Raw genomic sequence first — 19,424 nt, forward strand, 5'->3', positions numbered from 1 at the left:
TTTTGATTTTCATAATTAACTTAAAACTGACCGTATGGCTTCTGTTGTACTTACTCATTTTTTTTTGAGAACTTGAAAGACCTTGTTAGGATCGAGTATTACTACAGCCGTGTTGGAGAGGAACAGTGCTACTTAAGTACGAAAGGCGAGGAGCTACTTTCTGGTGGCCTGCTACTGCCTTCTAGTGGTTAATCTTCACATTTTCTCTGTCTCAACCAACCTCAAATTCCTTTCTGATGGTTTATCTTCAAAACTTGTTATGTTTATTGAATCATGCTCGTTGGTACCTTTTGGTACTTATATTTTTCTTTGTTTTGTTGGCCATTCTTATATTGACACATAAAAATTGTATCAAACTAACTCGGCTTTCTTTGTGTTCACTAATATACCCTTTATTCTGACATTTCTAACTGTGAAAAATCACCTAACACTCTAGTCAGGTACAGCAATTCAACTTCACTGCAGGTGCTGTGCTAAGTCCAAAATGATAGAAAGAACAGTAATTGCAATGTTTTGTCAGCTTAACTTTAGTTCATGTCTTACATCTGGGATTATAAGCATCGTATGGTATAAACCTTGTGAGTTTAGGATATTTTATTTTTCTATTGGATACATTTGAGAATTAATTCAGAAAAAGGATTGATTTAGAACAGGTTGAAGATTACTACGAACTGGCTCAAACTTGACATACCACTCACGTCCATTTCAGGCATTATTTCAGGGTTGGAATTCAGGCAATACTATCTTCCTTACCGGCCAGGCTTCTGTTCATTGTAATCATACCAAAAACCGCATCCTGATACTAATATGTATTTATTCTGTATTTACAGCTTTTGATAAGAAGCATACTGAATCCTTACGTTTGCTGGTCTATAGTCCTGAGATTCTACTGTTCTTTTCTTTTTTTTCCGCTTTAAAGCACAACCATGAAGTTTCCTGTCATGCCTTGGTCTCCTTACTAACCTAACTAGTTCTCTCATTCCATTTTCTTGTTAATTTACAAACTTCACATTTCAGTTGACTATATGCATTATCAATAGCTTGTACATAATTAAGGAAAGGTTGCATTTACTGCCCTTGTATTTTTTCTCTTTTGTTTTTTAATGGCTTGATTCCCCGTCACTCCTTTAGTTTCAGTTGACCTTCCCTAACTTCTCAACTTTGTTTTACTGGGTTCCAATGCTTAACTGTTTCCTCTAAGAAACAAACTAGCTTGATCCTGGCTGTGGCTAGAGTGACCTTTTATTAATAAAATAGGTAGCTCTTTCATCCTGATATTGTCTCTCACTTGACGTAACACATTCCAGTTTGTTTGATATTCACCTAAGTAAGAAATATTACCAGTTCTTTGCATTTTTAAAGTGGCTGTTATGTTCTAGAGCAATATGCAGTACCGACCTCACTCTCAGCTTTCCATAAAGATACAAGAGTCAAGTACAAATATTGTCACTCACCTGACTTTAAAAGTGTCTGTTCTACATTTTTACCTAATTTCCTTTTGAACCATACCCGTACATTTAAGAAATCAACACTTCTCTACTTAATTATTGTCCTTTCTCAGCCTGGACCAGATGTTGACCAAGTGTCTGATGTGTGCGTGGGGAAAGTGCTGTGGCTTAGGGGAGGTGCAGAAGAAGTGCAAGATGCGGGCTTTACCCCACAGCGCAGCATGGTGGCGGAAGTAAGCGCTAGGCCTGAATTTAGTAACAAGAATTAGAAGGAATAAGTTCTTGAGTTAGTAGACTATTAGTTTAATGTAAACCAGCCCTGAGATTTAAAATGTAAAGCTTTTATTTATTTTTTATTTTTTTAAATATATATTTTTTAATATATCTTTATTGATTTCAGAGAGAGGAAAGGAGAGGGAGAGAGAGAGATAGAAACATGAATGATGAGAGAGTCATTGATCAGCTGCAGCCCTCAACCCGGGCATGTGCCCTGACCGGGAATCGAACCCCGATCGCCTGGATCCTAGGCGACGCTCAACTGCTGAGCCACGCCCGGCCAGGCGATTACTATTACATTTTAAAAGCTTTACATTTTTTGCCCAGCTGGGCGTGGCTCAGCAGTTGAGCGTCGCCTAGGATCCAGGCGATCGGGGTTCGATTCCCGGTCAGGGCACATGCCCGGGTTGCGGGCTCGATCCCCAGTTGGAGGCGTGCGGGACGCAGCCGATCAATGACTCTCTCATCATTGATGTTTCTGTCGGTCTCCCTCTCCTTTTCTCTTTCTGGAATCAATAAAAATATATTTAAAAAATAATAAATAAGTTGCATAGAAAAGTTACATTTATACTGTAGTCTGTTAAGTGTGCAAGTCTTTTAGGAGTTGTGACCTTTTTGCTGGCGGAGGGTCTTGGCTCCGTGTTGATGGCTGCCACCCGTCAGGGTGGTGGTTGCTGAAGGGCGGGGTGGCGGTGGCGATTTCCTAAAAGAAGACAACAGTGAGTCTGCTGTGTTGGTTGAGTCTTCCTTTCTTGAATGATTTCTCTGCAGCACCTGATGCTCTTTGATAGCATTTTACCCACAGTAGAACTTCTTTCAAAATTAGTCAGTGCTCTCAAGCCCTGCTGCTGCTGCTATCAACTAAGTTCACACACTATTCTAAATCCTTTGTTGTCACTTGGACAATCTCCACAGCATCTTCACCTGAAGTAGATCTCATCTGAAGAAACCACTTTCTTTGCTCATCTGTTAGAAGCTACCCCTCATCCGTTTAAGTTTTATCATGAGATTGCAGTGATTCAGTTACATCTTTAGGCTCTACTTCTCATTTTAGTTCTCGCTGTTTCCACCACATCTGCAGTTACTTCCTCCACTGAAGTCCTGAACCCTCAGTGTCATGCATGAGGGCTGGAATCAGCCTCCTCCCAGCTCCTGTTAGTGGTGATATTTTTGACCTTGTCCCATGACTCATGACTGTTCTTAACGGCATCCAGAATGGTGAATGAATCCTTTCCAGAAGTTTTCAATTTCCTTTGCCCAGATCCATAAGAGGAGGCATGATTTATGGCAGCTATAACTTTATGAAATGGATTTCTTAAATAAGACTTGAAAGTCAGAATTATGCCTTGATCCATGGGCAGCAGAACTTCAGTTTTCCTTTGCATGCATTCTCAGCTTGGCTAATTGTTTGGCACACGAGGCCTAGCTTTTGGCCTACCTTGGCTTTCAACATACCTTCCTCGATAAGCTTAATCATTTCTAGATTTTGATTTAAAGTGAGAAATAATGTGATTGTTCCTCTCACTTGAACACTTAGAGGCCATTGTAGGGTTATTAATTGGCCTATTTCAGTATTAACAAGGGAGGGAGGTTTGTTTTTTTTCCAGTTTAAACATCAACTATACTAGGCCCTAATGGGTTCATCATATGTGGGCTATTTAGTTAAGATTTTACAGATACCACTATCTGAAACTGTCATGCTTGTTTTATATTTATTTGAACAAATTTGTTTGTCTCACCCCCTGCCCCATGTAAGTAAGGCCAGGAGAACAGGAACCTTGTCTATTTTGTTCCGTGTGCCTAGTGTCAGAGTGAGCATTTGACAGTTAGTGACTGAAAGAGCCATGTTTCTACTTGGGGGCCCGGGGGTTTTCCTTCTTACAGTGTTCCCATCTTTCTTTCAGCATTGGAGAGGGGCCTCTTGAAAACACTGCAGAAACTGGATGAGTATCTGAATTCTCCTCTCCCTGATGAAATTGATGAGAACAGTATGGAGGACATTAAGTTTTCCACACGTAAATTTCTGGATGGCAATGAAATGACATTGGCTGATTGCAACCTGCTGCCCAAACTGCACATTGTCAAGGTAGGCCTGTGGGATGTGGTGTCACATCACTCTTCTGACATGACTGGGAATCTGCCAGTGGATTTTAATGCTGTTTAGGCCATAGGTGAAACAATTAAATGGAAAATTGAGGTGTATGAAAAAGAGGAATATTCTCTTTTTCTGTGACTGCATAAAAATTCACAGATGTAACAGGTAACTTTGAATTGGAGTTTGCTACACTAACATATCACCAAATTCTGTTCTGTGATCACCTGGCTTTTTCTATTCAAGGCAAAAATGTGTATTGAGCATTTATTGTGTGAGACACTGCTAAATAGAATAGTAATGAACACTAGTTGTGCAATAAAGATTAAGATCAAGAAAAACAGAGATCTGAAATAGTGTGTGTTTTAAGGTGTATCTCTGGATGGCCAGGGCAGGCGTTTGCAGTCAGCGTCACTCTTCCGAATCTCTGGTGTGGCTTGCAGTCCTTATCGTCATCTAAAATTCTGGTTAGAATGAAGGTCACTTCTAACTTCATTCTCCCCCTCTCTGACGACATTGATGAGAATGGCATAGAGGACGTTAAGCTTTCTTCCAAATGGAAGGCGTTCTCAGAGGTTCACAAAATCAGCTTTCCTTAAAATCAGATATATTTTTGGTTAACATGAAAAGGAAATGTTAACTTTTGATCTCTTTGTATTTCAGGTGGTGGCCAAAAAATACCGCAACTTTGACATTCCAAAAAGAATGACTGGCATCTGGAGATACTTAACCAATGCTTACAGTAGGGACGAGTTCACCAACACCTGTCCCAGTGACAAGGAGGTTGAAATTGCGTATAGTGATGTAGCCAAAAGACTTACCAAGTAAAACAGCACTTATGAGAGAGATGTCTTCACATCTTTTCCTGATTAAGAATATGCTTTTCCTAACAGACTGCTCTTCCTCCTATAAAATAGAAATTTTATTTTGCATGAACATGGCAGTTATTCAAGATTAGGATAAAGGATAGATAAGGTATAGTAGCTATCTTTAAGCATACACTCCTAAGCAGTATTATTTTAAAATTCTTTTACCCTGCCTACCTCCCCTACCCCATATCCTCCTCTCTTCTAATTTGGAGACACTTCATCCCAAACATTTTACTTTAGAGGTAGTTCGCTCTCTCTCTAGAGCCCTCACCATTGTGTCCGTTCACTGTGTGTAGATGGCAGGACTTTTGAGGTGCAATGTTTAACTGTCAAAAAGTAACCATGACCTCATCAGTCAGCCCCAAACTGGTGCATAATGCATGGTACAAGGAATATTTATGTATTTTTGGAATTTTATAATATTTAGTAAGAGTATATGAGAGGATTGCTACTGTATCAAAATACTCTGTTTCAGTTTAGTCTATCCTGGTGATGTACTCAAGGGTGTCACCGCGAGAGGAGAGCCTCTGCAGAAAGTCACTACAGATTTTGCTATTCTACTTTGTACATGGATTTTTACTTTTCCTAAAAGCATTTATCCTTTATACCAATGATAACACCTGACACTATGTAGAAGCTGAAAGTTTAAAGGGAGGGATAATATTCTCAATCTTTTTTGAGCGTTTTATCCATATAAGATAAACCAATGGGCACCTTATATTCTGTTTAAATGTGGTGTTTGCTGTATGTATTTTGCCCAGTGCCATTCATTTGGAACATTATTGCTTTCTCCCTTGATTTTAAAAAGCTCCTTTTTAGGTAGGCATAGACCTCGCTGTGTATAGATCTTTTGAGCAACACTACATAAACTGATACTGATTTAGCTATAGCAGTACAATGATTAGTAAGGAAAAATTAACACAGAAATTAACCTAAGGAATGTAGGGTGGGTTTGTCAAAATAGCAAATAGAGTTTTGTTTCTAAAGCATATTTAATGTGGGTAATCTAAAGAATGCATTATCTCTCCTGTATTGAAAATAAGATAAAACACAGATTAGCAGCTTTCCCATTCCACCTCCATTCACTGTTGGACTTTGGGTAAAGGATGGCTTGCTCCTTTTGGACTAAACTATAGTTGTTATGGTGAGTGCGTATTTACTGCAATGTTTCCTAATGTCTGTCATTGTGTTTCCTTCCATTAAATTTTTCTACAGCCACACTGAGGAATAGCACTCTGCATGCTTGTTTGTTTTTAAATTGAAGTCCTAAACCAGGAATTATATGAGCTCTAACAAGGGAGGGTGAACTTGGTGAAAATAAAAGTTTGCTATGTATTCATTTTTTAAAATTGGACTTTCTAAGTACTCCAAAGATGGGGTTATGACTATAATACATTTTTGGTAATTTTTTATACCTAACTTGTTTAAGAAGTGCTATTTCTCATAGGCTGTTTTTGGAAATTTTAAGTATATTGCTTTAAAATGGCAATGATTTCTTCCCTTAGATATGCTGACATTTAGTAAGCACTGGCTTTATGGAAGCAGCCTGATTTTTATAAGCATTCTGCATTTTTTTAACCTACCAGTAATTAGTATACAAAGATAAACAAAGCTCCATATTGTATCCATTTGGCTCAGGGAGATTTTTTTTTTTTTTTTTGCTTTGCCTTCCTTGAAACTCCTTATTGCGGATCAGAAGTTTGAGCACCCACCTTTATGTGATTAAGATTGGGTGCTGATTTATCTGGTTCCAGGAAGAAGTACTATCAGGTTATCTATTGAGACATTCTGTAGCAGTAGCTTCAGTGGGTAAAAATGTCAGATCTGCACCAGTACACAGCCAGCCATCACTTTTCACCTACTTTTAAACAGTGGTAACTTGGCATTCAGGTGATGCTGAACCTTGCCTCAGAGCTTAAAGTGTGAAAAAGATCCAAAGAAGGGGTGTCAGTTCTTTCCAGTGAATGGTGGACTAAGTGGTGTGGAGCAGAGGGCTAATGAGGAAAGAGCAACATTCCTTAAAACAGAGTGATGAAAAATTCATTCTGAAACTCAATTGTGAAATATTTTGACCTTGGATATTTTCTTTCTACAAAAAAATTTATCCTATGATTCCACCTGCCTGTCCCTCTCTATGTCCAAGGAAGGTAGGTCTGTTATGATTTCAATGAAGGCAGAATGATTTTTTTTCTCTGTAGAAAGACCTCATTTTATCAGGGAAGTTAGTCAAATGAAATTGAAATTATCAAATAGACAAAAGCCAGTAAATAGGATGATCCCAACAAATACTCTTTTACCCCATCTTATATTTGTAGAAAGATCATAGCTTAAATTTGGCAATAAAAATTTTCATGGCATGAAATTCATATAGTGTATGGGTTGATATAACAGAAATGTCTGGTATTATTTCTGCAACTACTGAATCATTTTCCCCTTCATTTAAACTAACAAGATTAGTCTGAATGGAAGCTCTCATGATTTTCCAAGGGAACAGTTTTTGTGTTCCACGTTGGAAAGCTCTCTACAATTTCAGTTGATGACTTCTTTTTTTTTTAAAAAAAAGTAAATGCAGATTTTTCTATATAGTTCTGTTATCTTTTACTAGGATTGTTGTGATAGAATTCATATAAGATTTTATTTCTTGGTAACTTTGGCTTACATAACTTATCTTTAAGCCCTTGAACAATTTGTATACAATTAAGAGATTTCTGACATTTATTCTTACCCTAAGTTGATCAACTCTAGAATTAGGCAGTTTTACTTCTCTCTAGAGTTTCATGTAGATAGCTTTTATTTCTCTGCATTTAAAATATCCATTTAGAAGACATCTACAAGGTAAAAATAATAAGAAATAAAAATGTATTTTTTCATGAACATTTTGATACACATTTCATCAAGTTTATTGATCAACCAATTTCTACACCGGTTATAATAGTATTTGATTCAAAGCGAGGAAAGCATTCATTATTGATACACGATATAGGCTTTTTTTTATTCCATTCTTTACAAATTTATCAAGATTGGGGCTTTCAAAATTATATTTTTATCATGGGAAAAAAATTTCAACTACCCAAGTCATAATGTTGAGCAGAATTGGAGTATTTTCTTTAGAATTACTTGAAAAGGTAAATGAAAGCTTATTATAGAATGCTTGTATTTTCTTTTGTCTCTGGATCCAGTATATTGCTGGCAGCTATTGTATTAAAATAAAGTATATTTTCACTATCATTAAAGGTTCTTTTTTCTGTCCCTTCATGAAAATAAATAACAACTTGGGGTAAAAGTGTTTTATTTGAGACTTTTTTTTCCCCCCCCACAAGCGGGTGATTTAGCACAATTAATACATTAAAGGAAAAATCATATTTCAATAGGTGCATAAAATAACTTCATAAAAACTTTCATGATACTCATTCTTAGCAAAATAGGACCAGAGGTAAAAAAAAAAAAATTTTAATCTGAAAGAGATATCTGCCAAGAGCCTACAGCAAATTTGATGTATAAATATGAAACAGAAGCCCTTTTATTAAAGTCAGAAACAAGACCGGATTGCCCTCTATCATAGCTATTTCCAGCTATTTTCCATAGCTGCTTTATTAGAGGCATCCTATTCAGTGTGATAAAATCACTGAAAAGAATTGACCAAATGATTGATTTTTGCAGATGAGTGCACATACAGAAAAATCCAGAACAGCCTACTATTAGAAATAAGAAAATTCAGCCAGATTACTAGATACAAGAATGAGGAACAAGAATCATATAACTACATACTAATGTTTACCATGTTAAAATTAATGGATAAACTAGTAACATTGGTTTCTTCTGGAGGAAAACTGGGTGACTGAGGAAAATGGATGGGAAAGTGTCCATGTATACTTTTTTGAACTTTTAATATTTGTAACAAATATATTACCCTAAAAAGTGTTTTAAAAAGATAAACTCTAAGATACTTAGGGCTGTCTAACAAAGAATGTACAGTTCCTTTATGAAGGAAAGCACAAAATATTAAAGGACCAAATAGGAATCTGTTAAATGGATACATATACCATGTTCATGGATGTGTAACTTAAAAGCATAAGAATTTCAATTCTGTCTCAAGTAATTTATAAATTCAATGTATTTTCCAACAAAATCTAAATAGGGTTTTTTTGGGGGGGAGGGAACTAGATAAATGGATTTTAAAAATTCATATGGAAGAATTATGTTGCCAAATAACTAACATATATCTGGGGGGAGGGGAGGGAAAGGAGACTTGCCTGAAGATACAAAGACTTAAAAGCTTACAGTAATTAAGGGCTAGGATATAGTAGGCCACAGCAACACAACACTCCTGCTGCAACCTACCAGGGGAAAAAGTGATTTAAAACAAAATAATATTTTTAAACACCAGGAAACTAGAAGCAGTAAAGACTAACTGAACTGGAATTTCAGAGGAGGAAGTCATATGAGGCAAACTGCCTGGCCATTTTCTTCCCTGGAGGCATTTGCTGATTCTGGGCCTGGAACTGAGGTTTGGGTTTGGGCCATGCAGAGGACCTCTACTGGAGAAAGGAAAACCACAAGTTCTTTGGTTATAGGGCACACTGGAAACCTGAGACACCCCAAATACATGACTGGTTTTCTTACAGGACATTTGCTGAACTCCAGAGCTGTACATGACATGCTAGAAACTAAGCCAAGGGCTTCAGAAAGGCAGAGTGAAATCTCCCACAATCACAATATTTAGGAGACAAAATTTCAGGAGAGGGAGGGGCTGGGGTTGCTTGGCACAGGATGAGAGTGGGAATTGACTTCAAACAGGCATGAGGGGTCTTTTGGGGATGACGGAACTGTTCTAAATATGGATTGTAGATAAGGGTCTAGTATCATACAGAGTTCTTACAACTCAATAATAAAAAGCCACCCCAATTTAAAAATGAGCAGGGATTTGGATAGTTCTCCAAAGAAGGTATACAAATGACTAATAAACACCAAAGAAGCTTATCATTACTGGTCGTCATGGAAATGTCAGAACCACACACACACACAAAGACACCCTCTAGGATGGCTGTAACCAAGAAGACCAATTACAAGCGTTGGCAATGAATGTGGAGAAATTAGAACTCATATGTTGCTGGTGGGAATGTAAAATGGTGCAGCTGATTGGGAAAGCAGTTTGGCAGTTCCTCAAAAAGTTAAAACATCCAGCAATTCCTCTCCTAGGTTTATATCCAGGAGAATTAAAAACTTACATCCATACATCTCATACATGGATGCTCGTGGCATCATTTGTAATAGCCAAAAATGTGGAAGCAGCCCAAATATCCATTAACTCATGAATGGGTAAACAAAGTGATATATCCAAAAAATGGAATTCAGCCAAAAAAAGTAGATACAAGCTATAATGTGAACGGACCTTGAGAACATTCTGCTCAGTGAAAGGGGCCAGACACAAAAGGGCACATATTGTATGATTCCATTTATGTGAAATGTCCAGAAGAGGCAAGTATATAGAGAGAAACAGTACAGTGGTTGCTGCCAGGAGCTGGGGGAGGGAAGAATGGGGAGTGACTGCTAGTGAGGATGGGCTTGCTTTTTGGAGTGGTGGACATGTTCTGGAATTAAATAACCATGGTTGCACAACTTTGTGAATATACTAAAAACTGCTAACTTGCATAGTTTGAAAGGGTGACCCGCATGGCATATATATTATATAAAAAAACAAACGTGCAAGGGGGCAATTCTGCCCTGCTGAAGTTTTGGATAAATCAGTGTATTGACAGGTTGATTGGCACAGTTAGTGATGTGTTTGAGTTAAAGTTCAAATTAAGTGTCACCCAAAATATATTCTTAAAAGGGAAAAAGCAAAAAAAGAATTGTGCTAATGGTTGTTTAACACTATACACTTACTAAAAATAATTTCGTTTTGTTCACCTAAAATGGGCAAATTCTCTGCAGTTTGTAAATTATATATCAATAAAGCTTTCTTTTTAGAAAGAGCTTAAAAGCACAAGTCTGAAATGAAGAGTTCATTGTATGAGTTTAAGGAATGGACCCAGCAGAAGACGGTGAGTGCTTGAAGACAGGTCAACTGAAAAAATCCAAACTGAAGTGAAGATAGTAAAAAGATTGCAAAAAACAACAACACATACTACAAGAAAAGAGCGGAATAAACACATGGAACACAGTCTTAAGATATGTGTAACTGAAGTCCCGGGCAGAAAGGAATTGGGGCAGAAGTGATAATTGATGAAATAGTGGCTGAAATTTTTCCAGAACTGTTGACATATCAACCCACAAATTGAAAAAAGCAAAGTCCATATGGAATAAAAACAAACCTGACAATATCATAGTGAAATTGCTGAAAACCAGAGAAAATTCTAAAGACAGCCAGAGAGAAAGGCCTCATAACTTTTGTAGTAACAATAAAACCAATGTCTGGCTTTTCGGTAGAAACGTTGGGAGCCAGAAAACGGGAATCTTCAAAGTGCTGAAAAAAAATCTGTCGACCTAGGATTCCATACTTAAGTGAAAACATTCTCAAAAGTGAAGGCAAAATAAAGGCATTTTCAGACAGACAAAAGCTGTGAGAATTTGGCCTCAGCAGGCCTGTGCTACAAAAAATACTAAAGGAAGTATTTTAGCCCAAAGGAAAGTGACCTGGATGGAAGTATAGAACTGGAAGGAAGAATGAACACTGGAAAGGGTAAGTATGTAGATAGGCAAATATGAAAGAATATTGGCTATTTAAACAACTAATGTCTTGAAGACATTGTTACAAAATATATAATGTGGGATGCATGACACTGGTGGAAGGGTGGGAGGAAGGCACGCGGAGCTAAGTACTTGTGTGATCCTTACATTATTTGGCAAGTAAAAGTACTGATTTAAGAAAACTATAGGAAATCATAAGTATTGTAATTCTAGGATAACTACTAAGATAATTATAAGACTACATAATTAAAAATCTAAGATTCCGGGGGAAATGGAATTTAAAAAAATATCTAATGACTCCAAAAGAAAGCAGGGCAAGCGGACTAGGTGAACTAAGGATAGGGCAAATTGGAGAAAAAACAAAAGGTTCGATATAAACCCCACACCATTAGTAATTATATAAGTGTAAGTGCACTAAACAATTCTACGACAAGCCAGAGTGTCAAACTGGATTAAAAAAAAAAAAAAAAAAAGCTAAACCCAGCATATGACATCCACAAGAAACAAACTTTATAAGGACGCAGGAAGGTTGAAGTAAAGGATGGCAGAGGCTATTCATTGACGGTAAACGAAAGAAAGCAGATGTTAAGTGTTTATCATCCAAAGCAGGCTTCGAGGCAAGAAGTATTCCTAGAGAGGGACATTATATAGTACATTCATAAAGTCCTTTTATAATGATGAAAGCTTTGTTCACTAGGAAGGCAATAGCCCTAAATTTATATGCATCTAGTAACACAGTCTTGGACACATACAGCAAAAGTTAGGCTAAGAGGGGATTTAGACAAATACATCATCATAATTGGATATTTGAACACAGCTCTCAGTAACTGATCCACCAAGCAGGACCCCGCCCCCCCCAGCGGGGAATAGCAGATTTAAAAAACGCAGTTAACCAATTTAACTTGACATTGGAACACTGTATCCAACAACTGCAGAACGCACATACTTTTCAAGTGCTCACGGAACTGTTAGCAAGCAGACCATATGCAGGCCCATAAAGCATTCATCAACAGATTTCAAAGGAATGAAATCATACAAAGCATGTTCTCCGAGCACAGTGGAATTAAACTAGAAAGATATGATTGAAAGCAAGAAAATCCCCAGAATAAGGAACCGGTTATAGCAAATGCAACAAGCCCACAACCTAAACTGAAATGGAAACATTTTAATTTAACAAACGTGCAAAAGCCAGAAACTATTCTAAGCACTTGACGCATAACTCGGTCTCTTAACAATCCTGAGATAGAGACTATGCTTCCCACTTCATGGATCAGGAAACTGAGGCAGGGGAGGGTAAGAACTTGCTTGTGGTCACACGGCTAGTAGCAGAGGCAAGATCAGAGCCCTGTAGCAGTACAGAGCCTGCACTGCGATCCTTAGAAGTCCGGCTGCTTTTCTGATTAGGGTGGACCTGCTCTCTGACCCCTGACTGACCGCCGCGGGGACTGGACTGCCAGGTAAGCAGAGCTGCAGCGGGAGCAAACACATCCTTGCGTTTGTCCTCTGGGGCAGGTTATCCTGCAGGCGCCGAAGGTCGAGAGGGCCCAAGCGCACCCAAGACTGCATCCCCCAGGCTGGCTTAACCGCCTTCTGCTGCAGGACACTGTCTGTCCTTGTCCCCGCAGCCCGTGCTCGCTTTCACGTCGCCGGGTGGGGCGGTTCCGCAGCGACCAGCAGGGGGCGCCGGTCCTCAGCCCCGCGGCCGCAGCCCGGGCGCCGGCAGCTGCAGGGCCCGTCCGTTTGGGGAGCCGCGGGCTGGGTTCCGCGGCGTCGCGCGCTTCCTTCCTCTTTATCAGATCGCTCGGGTGCTCGCGCTGTGAGGGCGCCTCGGCCTCCTGCCCTCCTTCCTGTGTCGAACCGACGCGCCCGGGCGCAGCTCTCAGCGACACCTTCGCTCCCGCCGCCGGCCAGCGGCAGGGCCAGCACCCCCTCCCCCCAACACACACACACCCGGTTCGCACCCCCGCTTTTTTTTTTTTTTTTGGAGGGGCGGGGCGCGGGACTGGCTTTGCGAGCGCGACGCCCGTGGGCTGTGGCTCCCCCCGGAGCCGGCGTGCGCCCGGCCCCTGCAGCCCCTGCGCGCTTCTGCGCACCCCTGGTTCTCGCGGGCAGCGGGGGGAGCCGCCGGGGCCGGGTGGCAGTTGGGTGGAGGGGGAGCGAGGGGCCGCCCGCGGTCGGGCGCGGTGGCGCCTCCGGGCCCAGCGGGCGCGCAGCCCCTCAGCGCCGCCGCCGCGCAGGTGCGGGGCCCGAGCTCCCGCAGGTGCACCGCCCGCAGGTGGGCCACGCGCGCCCCCAGCGGGTCGCCCCGGGGCCAGATCAAGAGCCGCCTGGAAAGCAGGCGGAAACTGTCTCTAGGGAACAGGGTCCCCTCTGCAGACTTCCCTGGAGGGAGGAGCGGCACCAAGTGAGCCCAGCTGGCGCTGGGGGTCCTTTGGTGAAAAGAAGGGAAAGCCAGTGACGCCTTTCGGATCCCATTTCGTGTAAACGGATAGACTTCAGTGTCTCCAGGTGTTCCCTCTTTCTCTGATTTCCTCAGTCAAATAAGAATAAATAATTTTCATTAGACACTATGTGTCAGTTAATGTGTACTAAGCTTATATATATATTATAAATATAGTTTTAAAATATATAAATGTTTCAGGTCTTTTAATCTTGTCAGCAATCTATTGAGGTAGGAATAACTTTTACACCCCCCTCCCCCCTTTTTAGATAAGGAAACTTAAGCTCAGAGAAGTTCAATAACAGGCCCAAAGAACTGTGAGGCCATCGGCTGCAGAGTTTAACCACCAGGACACATGCTGTCACCTCCCCTGTGTTGGAAGGGGCTCCGTGGAGACTCTGGAAGGCTGCTTTCGTGGCCCAGCGGTGGAGCAGCCCGGAGCTCCCCACGAAGACTTTTCTAGTGGGAAGTTCAGGTGATTCAAGCCAAGGGCACCGGCGCTATTTCTGTGTAATGGGGGGATCCTGCTTGGCCAGACGGGGTTCTGTTTGGTGAGAGGGGATCCTCAGAGGCCAGGCAGAGCAGAAGGGCCCTCTCCACCCCGTAGGCTGAGACATGCAACTCCCTGCTGTCTGCAGAGGTCACTGTAAGCCAGCGAAACACTTCCGGCTGTGGATGGACTGGAAGTTTCCAGATCAAGAAAGGGGCCGTAGAAGCAAAGCCCGGGTCCCTCTCCACTCCCTTCCTTCATTGGAAACCGCTGTTTCAATGATGTCATCTCCTTGTCTTAAATAGTTTATTGCAGAGGAGTTCTTCCTAATCTCTGCTGATGCTCCAAGAATTCCATGGTGCTTGCCAGAACCTCAAGGTTGCCTATTTTAATTATTTTAAAAATCGGGGATAAAAACAAAAATGTAAATAAAGTGAAGTAGAGCCCAATTTACTGGTACCAGCACAGCATTGATTTGATTATTGGTAGAGTTGTGTGTTTTTTAAAGAAAAATTCTGCAATATTCTAAAGAGACTTTTCAATGTGATATTCTAAATCAACTTTCCTTGTCAGGTGCTTTTTAGAAATCTTGGTGACGGCTAGCTAGAAACACTCCAGCACCGTTGCTCATCAATGAAGGAACTAAGGGTGAGTGACCTGCCCAAGTCCAGGTAGGTAGGCAGTTGGGGAATGGGGACTCCTAGGATAGTGTTCTCAGGATCAGACAGCAGGTTTGGCACAAACATGCGATGAACACCAGGTAGGGGGAGAGTGGCCACTGGATTCACAGCTTGATCCCCTCTCCTTGGCTTTCAGGAAGTTCCCTGACCTCATAAAGAATGGGTTTAACAATCTTTGGCATCCAGAATCTTTATCTCATGTTAAAACACACTTAACCAAATGAGATGCCTAATTCATTAAAAAGTAACACTGTTGAGCAACCTCCTGGGTACAAGGCACTGGCTGGATGTGAATAAATGGAGATGTGTGATTTCTGCCTTCTGGGAACTTCCAGGATCGCAAGGGAGAAAAGACATAAACACTAATAAACAGGCAATAAAAGCAGAAGGTCAGAAACAATTCACAAAAGATTTAAAAGCTCTATTCAGTCATTCACTCACAAGTATTTATTGAGCCAACCTTGTGCTAGTTCATAAAGGGAATGGTGGCTTTTGCTTGTCCCTAGGAATATCCACAATGTAGCAAGGAGGAGAGTTTTGTGTGTTTTTTTACAGTTTTTAAAAACTGTTCATCAGAGTAATTCTGCTCATTGTAGAAAATTTGGAAAGTACAGAAAAGAGTAAAGAAGCGCACACACAAATTCCCCCCAAATTCACCACCCAGAGGCAACCCATTTGTGTTTGTCAGCCTATTGGCTAGGATTTTTTTTTTTCTTTACGAATTTTAGAGCTTTCTTTCCATTACAAATCTATTATATGATAAGCATTTTCCCTCCTCATGTAGAATTCTTGATTCTTGCAGGGGCTCATGGTGATTGACTCACCGCTTCCCTGGCGACGGGCCTTTCGGTTGTTTCCAGCTTTTTGTTATTACTCAGGGTGCAGTGGCCGTCTCCGCACATGCATCACATACACCCCGGGCGCGTTTCAGCGTCTCGGTCTCGGGAAATAATCCCGAATGGGAGCCCAGAGTATGGACATCTGAAGATTGAAAAATATCACCAAATTATTTGCAAGAAAGTTTTTAAGGAGATGGTTTAAAAAAATAGGTGGACAAAAAGCAGGAACATTTTTCAGGCTTTTGGTGAACGTTGTTAAGCAGCTGCTGAGGCGTATGGCGCCCTTTCGCACCCCCAGGGCCTGTGGGTGTCACCTCTCTGTGCCTCAGCAGGCGGGGAGCAGTCTCTTTGCTGACCCGATGTTACCTGATTGCTCTTTTGCGTTTCTTTGGTCCTTAGAGAGACTAAGCACTCTTTTCTTTCCCCCAAATGTTTCTTGGCCACTTATATTTGCTTTTAATTATGCCTTTTGCCCCTTTATCCATCGGCATCGTTGTGTGTGTTTTTTATTGATTTATGTGGGTTCTTTATAAATTAAGGGTTCTAACCATCTGTCTGTGGTATTAGCTGCAAATGCTTTTTCCAGCTGTCTGTCTTTTAATTTTGCCTGTATTTTTTAATCGCACCGGAATTTTTCGTTTTTCTGTAGCACAGAACCGTCAAACATTTCCTCTGTGGTTTCTTCCACAGCTCTGAAACTTAGAAAGCCCTTCACCACGACAGATCAGTCAGTGACGGGAGTTCCCAGGTGAGGGATACGCTGGGACCTTGCCCTGGAGGCCGGGGGTGACCCAGGCTCGGGTGCGTGGATTGAGCTTGGAGTTGGGGGTCAGATCAGGGACACCTTTTAAGGCCGTGCTGTGGGGAGACAAGTAGGGGAGCCGCTGACAGATTGTGAGCTGAGCCGACGGCCTGTGGGGGGGGCTGCAAACAGATTCTGTGTCTTCGGGACAATTTCTGAATATTGGGATGTTTAAGTGCTGCCCAGAACAATGTGGGATCCACTCTGGTGAGCTATTAGGGGATCCTCTCCACGTCCTTCTGAGCCTGCAGCCGTTTGGGGAGTTGAGGGTGATGCTTCTGCTCAGATTCTGTTTGGATCCTCCTGACCCAAACTCCCTTCTCCCTCCACAGCCAGTGGACACTTACTGCCCTGTTTGCCACCATGTCGCCGACACCTTCTCTCTCTGCTTGGGTGGCTTCCCTCCAGCCAGGGGGACCTTGGGCGCTGGCCTCCACTTTTCTGCTTGCACGGAAACTGTAGTTTCCATACCGATCCTGGGGAGAAACCACACCCGAACAATCTGCAGAATCTCTGGGAAGCTGTTTGGGTGGCCGAACCGTAGGTGAGTGAAACGCTTACTCCTCGGAGGACTGTATTTTTGTTTCTGGTTAGACACCCTGTGGAAACGCACTATACCTCTAGCCCTCTTTTTCATTCTCACCGACAGAACGGTGTGATACATTCTTAAACGAAATACTTAAAGATTTTTAAATGACCTGGAATTCCTGCTTCCCAATACAAACATTTCAATTTTTTTCCATCCTGCCTTCCCTGAGTGTGTGCATTTTATTTTATTTTTAAATATATATTTTTTACTGACTTGAGAGAGGGAGGAAGGGAGAGGGGGAGAGAGAGAAACATTGATTGGCTGCCTCCGCAGGCCCCTCTGCTGGGATCAGCCTGAACCCCAGGCATGTGTCCCGAACCCGCGACCTTCTGGTGCACAGGACGACGCCCAACCGCTGGCCCACTGTGGCCAGGGCAGCGTGTGCAGATTACAGGCCTGCGAATCATCCTACAGGGGCTCTCCAGAGGTTCCGCCCTTTTCATGAACCAGAGATGATCATAGGTGTCTAGATTTTCTACAGTGGGTGTAAAACGATCATTTTAAAGTATTTTGTGTTGAAACATAGTGTGCGTGCAGACTGGCATACAAATCATAAATGTACAGCTTCACGAGTTTTTGCAAACGAAACCCACACATGATCTAAACTAAACAGATCAAGCTGTAGAGCGTTATGAGCACCTGGAGGCTCCTCCTGACAGCTCCCAGTCCCTAACCTCCCCTCCTAAAGGGAACCACTACCCTGACAGCATACATTCATTTTGAGTGTTTTTTGACTTTTGTATCAATAAAGTCACAAAAAAATGTCCTCAAGGGTATCTGGCTTCTTTTGCTTAACATTACGATGGTGAGATTCACCCATATTGTTGTAACAGCAGTTTACTCACTTTCATTACTGCGTGGCGTCCATTCATTGTGTGGGGCATTGGTTCTTGGCTGTGGAACAAATAACCCCCAAACCGAGTGACTTAAAACAGTAACATTGATCGCCTCTCATAATTTCTCTGGGTTAAGAATTTCAGGAGCAGCTTAGCTGGGCTCCTCATGAGATGGCGCTGGAGATGTCAGGCGGGCCTGCCGTCACCCGCGAGCTCGACTGTGGCTGGGGATGTCTGTTTCCAAGGCGGCTCATTCACACGGCTGACGGAGCGGGCTTCAGTGTCCCCACGCGGGCCTCCGCAGTGTGGCTTGAATTTGTCTGCGAGATGGTGGCTGCCTTACCCCAGAATGAGAGAGCAAGAGACCAAGGTGGAAGCTGCAAAATCTTTTATGACCTCTCCTTGGAAGTCACACGCGGTCACGTTGACAGTGTCCTGTTCCCCTCCAAGTCAGCTATTCAGTGTTGAGAGGGAATGTCACAAGGGTGTGACTGTCAGGAGGCAAAGATCATGGGGGCCTCGGAGGCTGGCTACCCCATATGGACAAACTATCCATTGTACAAGGTCACTTTTAGTAGCACCTCCCATCACGCTGCTGCATTATAAGTTATTTGCTATTGTAGTTAATACTGACACGAACATCTTTACCCATGTAGCTTCCTGTTTCTGCTGAAGTCGTTTTTAGAAATATATCCCTGGGAATGGAATTCCTGAGTCGAAAGATCTCGATCTGTTTACAGCTCTTGCTCCACTGTCACCTATTGCTTCCAAAGGACTGTGCCAATTTTCAGTGCTACTGGCAACCAAATGGCAGACGGAGTCCACTTCACTTTTCTCTACATTAGGCATTAATGCCACCAGACGAAACTTTGTACACAGAACATAAAACAATCTTCTGTCGTAAAAAAAAAAAAAAATGGCAAAAGGGGACATTTGTAATACTTTCAACAATAAAGATAAACTTAAAATAAATAAAATGGCAAACAGTAGTCATCAGCCACTGTTCTGGGCTATAGTATGTGATGTCTGGAGGGACAGCTTTACCGTGAAGACCCAGCGACTCTTCTCTAAGGGGCCCTGGACCACAGGTCCTTTGGATGTTTTTAAACCAAACTGGTTTTGAAATTGCATTTTTGCCACCTGTGGAAAGACCTCATGGTAAGTGGAAAAAGCAAGTCACTTTCCCTCTACATGCCTCAGCATCCCCATCTGTAAAATGGGTATTATAGCACCAAACTCCCAGGGCAGTCATCAGGATTAAAGAGATCACGGAGGCAGCGTTCCTGGCCCCACGCTCTCCACAGAAGTAGGCACCTAGCCAACGCTGGTTTCCTTCCCTCTGCCTTCTTCCATTCCCTCTTCTTGGTTTAACA

At 41.9% G+C, this 19,424-nt stretch overlaps 1 protein-coding gene across 1 annotated transcript in view; it reads left to right on the top strand.

The window, feature by feature from the left end:
* The window catches only part of CLIC4 (chloride intracellular channel 4), a 51,138-nt gene extending 43,463 nt beyond the window's left edge, over positions 1-7,675 (top strand). Inside the window, exons 5-6 of the mRNA XM_081145935.1 lie at positions 3,629-3,810; positions 4,480-7,675. Coding sequence (XP_081002061.1) covers positions 3,629-3,810; positions 4,480-4,644 — 347 coding nt within the window. The 3' untranslated portion in view covers positions 4,645-7,675. The remainder of the gene's footprint in view (positions 1-3,628; positions 3,811-4,479) is intronic.
* The last annotated feature ends 11,749 nt before the right edge of the window (positions 7,676-19,424 follow it).

Source organism: Miniopterus schreibersii (assembly GCF_964146895.1).
Source record: "Miniopterus schreibersii genome assembly, chromosome: 8".
In the NCBI taxonomy this organism is placed as follows: Eukaryota; Metazoa; Chordata; class Mammalia; order Chiroptera; family Miniopteridae; genus Miniopterus; species Miniopterus schreibersii.